This window comes from Mya arenaria, chromosome 4, assembly GCF_026914265.1.
Source record: "Mya arenaria isolate MELC-2E11 chromosome 4, ASM2691426v1".
In the NCBI taxonomy this organism is placed as follows: domain Eukaryota; kingdom Metazoa; phylum Mollusca; class Bivalvia; order Myida; family Myidae; genus Mya; species Mya arenaria.
This window is the reverse complement of record NC_069125.1, coordinates 72,746,724-72,751,954: the sequence shown is the minus strand read 5'-3', so window position 1 is coordinate 72,751,954 and position 5,231 is coordinate 72,746,724. Positions and strand designations below refer to the sequence as shown.

Sequence of the window (5,231 nt, the reverse complement as noted above, 5' to 3'; positions counted from 1 at the left end):
ATGTCGACATGATCATCGCCACTTTGATTAAACGATATAACCATCAATCATCATTATTATTGTTATCATTTAATACCATATAGGTGATATTTTATCTCTTTCAACGAATCGTGCCGCTACTAAAGTACGGAATTATGGTGCCCTAACCCTATATTTAGTAGAACTTGACCGTATGTGTTCATTATCTCAGTTCTATTTCAGTGTGACAGTTGAGAAATAGGACAGTTATACAACGCGAACCATGAATATTATTTCAACTGTATTCACGTGTGTGTTTATACATACAGTGACACCAGTTGACGTTAATCTTCTGAAGCCGAATAAAAATGGAACGTTTGACGTCGCAGTGATTGTGACGCCGGGTGCAGACATTCTGGGACAGGCGTATCAGCCACTAGGTTTGTTAGTTCGTTAATTAAGTTATATATCATATGTACTGAATACATTATTTTTAACACGTTTTTGGTCTCAATTCGTGCTACTTTCGTACATATGAACGCAATAAATGGCTCTCTACAGATACAGATACAGTATTAACATGTTCTAAAATGTTGTTACATGTACATTTACTTGCGTTGGATAGTTGCCTTCCGTTGAAGCCCCAGTTTCAAGGTCCTGTCTAATGTGCCTCATACTTTCAAAACTCAAGGTGAAAAGCTTCAAAGCGCGTTTCCGGGTCGCCTGTGGGTAGCGCTGCTGACAGATTTCCTGTTTGACACTCCGAACCCACCGGAAGTGAGCCAGGGCGTAGACAAGGCCAAGCAAACCCTAGGGGACCATGGCTTCAAGGGAAACTTCATATTTCTTGCTGGACACAGTTTAGGAGGTAACACTTCAATCTTTATAAAACTAACAAAGCTATAGCTCGATCGATCTACATTAAACTTTGTCTTTGTAGAAATGTGGCGCTGGACGAATGTATTGGCGATTCGTGGCCACACATTTTGTACGGGTGAATAATCACTTTAATTTTAGTGTTTATTTACAACATAGGAGTGTTCGTCGGCAACTATGGTCTGTCGAACGGCGGTTCCCTGACCGGGGTGATGCTCTGGGCCTCCTACCTGACGCGCAATCATCACCTCCGCGACTATCCAATCCCCGTTCTCACCATTTCCGGTGACGTGGACGGCCTGACGCGGGTAACTAGGATCGTCGATACATTCGAGTAGGTTTGCAGACAAAACATATTATACTCGAGTCAGCTGTGAACTGATTAAGGGCTTTCAACAATACAAAGTGGGTGGGGAATCCAAATCAATAAATCTTTCAAATGTTTATGCCTTATTTAGTTTCGATGTATAATAATTTAAATACGAAATATATTGAATACAAAGGTGAAAAATAGTGATTAGTTACATAGTTCCTTATTGGTTACAATATCTGTCTTAAAGCAGAAGCAATCACCACAGCGCCACATCCCATTGCAGTTTAGGAGATTGCGTCAACAGTTACATGGCAACTGAAACAATTTCTAATCGTCTGATAAAAATTGCCTTCTTTCAGAGTACTCAAAACACATGCACATGCATGAAAGGACACATGCAATATAGCTTGCATAATATATAATGCTAAACATACTCATAAACAATAATGAATTTGTGTTCATATTCCTCACCACAAACTTCCGAGACTGACTCGTGGTGTTGCAATTAATCATTATGGCCAGCAAACTGCCTCCTGTCAATCACAGCCCAGTTCTAGGGGGCTACCGGCCTAGGTTTCTAAACGAAATAAAACTTCTACTGTATATATGCCACATCTTTATAATCGAATATTATCCTGATTCAAATTGCCTTTAAGAGAGTTGGAGAACGAGACCATCCACAACCCGCGGCCGGTCAGCCTTATCTACTCCACTCCCGTCATCGTCATGTCCGGTATCAACCACGGACACTTTGCTTCCGGCACCATGCCACCAAATGTTCTCAATCACGATCCACCCGTCGACGATGACGTCACGTTCGATTCCGCGTATGAAGTCATTTCTGAACACGTGACTGACTTTATCATTGCAACTATTGGACAACCCATAGAGGAGAAACTAACCGCCCTAGCTGGACTGAAATCGGCGTACTTCAACACAAAAGCAATCATCGACGTATGACCAATTGGCGGTTCACATGTGGCCATCATATTAATGCACGTATCGTACGATTGCTTAAATCTCGAATTGATATACAGTACATGAAAAGTCATAATTTATTTCTTTCGAAACTAAAAGTTTTATTGGTTGGTTTAGACGGGGAAAATATTAAAAAACAACATATTTTGTTTCCAAGTAAATACGTTCAAATTAGTTTGTGATACAAACTAAATATTTATCGGAAATGATCGATCTTACGAGCGTGTGTCGTACGGATGGTGATAGGATGGTCCCATACTGTTATTGGAACATAGTCGAATCAATATACACCTCAACTTCTTTAAATGTTTTAGCAATTACGAACATTTTCCGACGAACACAACATCTTCGGATATGTTCGGATCGCGAATCATATTAAATAATATACATGTAAATTTAGAATTGTTTATCTTCTTATAATCTCGCTATTCATTCCTTAAATGTCGCACACATGTTGTTCATAATGTTTTTATAGAACACCGTCCAAACAGTGAAAAAGGGGGGTGGTGGTAAATATGCCATGAAAAATTTAGATGATGAAAAATTTAGTTTTATTTACTTATCGGCAATTTCCATTTATTTAACATATTGTGCATGTCAACTGTAAACCCGACCCAATGATTCCTCCTTGCAGCCTCTGTCCGCGATGAAGGCCCTAGATTCAGGCGGCGCCTCTGTTTCTACGGTTCTCGCACAGCAGCTTCTCCTTGGCGCTCAACTGGGAAACGCCTCTAAGGTAGAACTTTGATTTGTGTCTGAGGCCTCACTCACCAGCAAACTTAAGTCAACACTGATGTGGTCATCGCAAATATCAAATAGCATTTCTTTGTATTCATATAAGTTCAAAGCAACGGTTGACGGTTCACATCTGAGCTTAAGTTTGTATATTTAATTTTAAGTAATTTATTCATCAGACTTTAGATTTGTACTTTATTTACGTTGTATAGTACAAATATAACCCTTTTAATGGAAGTTCCTAACATTACTGACGGCAGATAAACGACAGCCATATTTCGGAGGCAGACGTACTGTTTTACGAGCCCAACGTCAAAGTGAGTGGTGACATTGCGCACGTGCAAACATTCACCAACGTTCAGCAGCCCTTCGACCCCATGGACGTGTCACTGGACCCCCAGACGCCATCGGAGCTGCAGAGTATCATGGAGAGTCAGGAAGGGCTGCACCGACACCTTCCACGTGTCCATTATATAAGGAACAACCTCACATGCAAAGACTTGAATAAGGTAACAAGAAAGTGTTAGTTTCACCATTCATTGATTAATACTTTTTTTAGAAGCGAAACATAGAATGAGCTTCAACGCTTCTTCCTCAGTTCTGTCGTTAGTACTTGGTTAAGTGCATCACTTGGTTTAGTGCATCACTTCATCACTTGGTTTAGTGCATCACTTGGTTTAGTGCATCACTTGGTTTAGTGCATCACTTGTTTCCTTTTCAGGCAATTTTTGCCACAGTAGCTCAGACTGTGTATATCTGCCTATCAAGGCATTGAAAATATTTCATTAAAATGAATATTGTTAAAACTAAGCAATTATAAAGCCTTATTTTAATAAAGAAATTAACGTTACTGACACACGCTGTGTATTGATAGAATGTACCCTCTAACAAAATATTAAGGAGATGGTTTGACCATGTGTTCAGTGCACGCTGTGCGTTGTCAAACGATAGATAAAGTTGCTGCATTTTTAAAAGATTATACCTGAATTAATTCCACTTTTCAATGTTTTCTGGATTTGAAGGGTTATAAAACTTGGAAAATTGTCCAGTCATAAAAAGAAAAACACTTTTATAGTTCATACATCGTCTATGATGCATATCGCCTCTCTATTTGGTTTCAGTTCCTATACAACCTAGCCCTGTCAAAGACTTCACAGTCTGCGCATAACAGGTTTAATCATCGGGGTTCGAATATTACCATCAACGACGACGTCATTTCCGGATCAAAGGTCATGTGGGTATCCTCTAGCCTTGATCTTGAGTACGGCAGTAACGGGCGTCTCGACGTGACGTCATACGCATATGTGTCAGGAGATTCCTACGACTGCAAGTTGCTGTGCCCTTACAGAGCGATGGAGTGGATCTACATCGACTCCCTGAAACGCACGCCTCCTTGACAATATAATACTGTTATTAATGCTTTCTTGGGTTTTGATTTAAACAGAACTAAGACATTTCTTTAAATGTGTTTTCAAGTTTGTGTACCGTGCGATAATTCGAATGTACTCTAAGGTTTGTACTTTTAAACAAGTTATTCGAATATCAAGCACCTTTTTTAAAAAATAAATCGCACTTTTCAATCATATGATCTTCTAGTGTAAATAATAGTTTACGCCAATGTTCACTGGATATTAATATCAATCTGGATCGCTGTACCGTAGTACAAACGATTACCTTATGCATAAAGCAGATGTGAGTCTTGAACTTCATGTGTTTATAAGTGAAATATTTGAAAACAGTTACATATATGGTACGTGCAGTGCGACCAGAACGTTGATTAAGTGGATTCAGTATATCAGACTCATCTTATTAAAATTATGAAAAATCAGGGGAAAAATAGCAAAACGAACCACAGCGACTTTTGAATTTTTGCGTAGCATGAAACTATGGCAGAAAATGTTTTGAATTTGTGTTTCATAAATATTTTGACAAAAGAAAATCCAACAGCACGCCCTGCAATGTAAGCAACAAATGGTATTGAAAAATATATTAAATAACTTGTCCGCCCACTGATGTAGAAATAATGAGGCAGATATGATTTTCCGAGCCAATGCCACCAGATGGGGAAATAAAACACATGTTACCGGGCCGTAAGTTTATGGCGGTATTGGTCGCAGCGACATCAGCAATCAGCTGTGAGGTACTTGGACATCAAAGAAACGTTGATATTAATAACATCTTAAAAACATTCGTCTTATTGCTCAGTGGACGAAGTCTTTAATTTCTGAATTTAAAACAGTACAACGATAAACGATAATTTAATTTATCAACGAATCACGGCCTCATCCCCAATGCTAAAACATATTTTTCCCTTAAGTGTAAACAAAATAATATGAGGCTGACAAAAACAATCAAGAACAGTTTTTGATAT

General features: G+C 38.9%; 1 protein-coding gene across 1 annotated transcript; it reads left to right on the top strand.

The window, feature by feature from the left end:
* Positions 1-214: 214 nt before the first annotated feature.
* LOC128232878 (uncharacterized) lies at positions 215-4,425 on the top strand. Its single transcript, XM_052946660.1, has 7 exons — positions 215-398; positions 650-826; positions 994-1,168; positions 1,804-2,101; positions 2,760-2,861; positions 3,121-3,369; positions 3,982-4,425. Exons 1-7 carry the CDS (start codon positions 242-244, stop codon positions 4,255-4,257), a joined length of 1,434 nt encoding a protein of 477 aa, XP_052802620.1. The 5' UTR covers positions 215-241; the 3' UTR covers positions 4,258-4,425.
* The last annotated feature ends 806 nt before the right edge of the window (positions 4,426-5,231 follow it).

Excerpts from the sequence above, each read along its gene's own strand:
- LOC128232878 (XM_052946660.1), top strand. The coding sequence starts at position 242 with ATGAATATTATTTCAACTGTATTCACGTGTGTGTTTATACATACAGTG. Across the intron at positions 2,102-2,759 it reads ACACAAAAGCAATCATCGAC|CCTCTGTCCGCGATGAAGGC; the intron begins GTATGACCAATT and ends TCCTCCTTGCAG. Across the intron at positions 3,370-3,981 it reads CATGCAAAGACTTGAATAAG|TTCCTATACAACCTAGCCCT; the intron begins GTAACAAGAAAG and ends ATTTGGTTTCAG.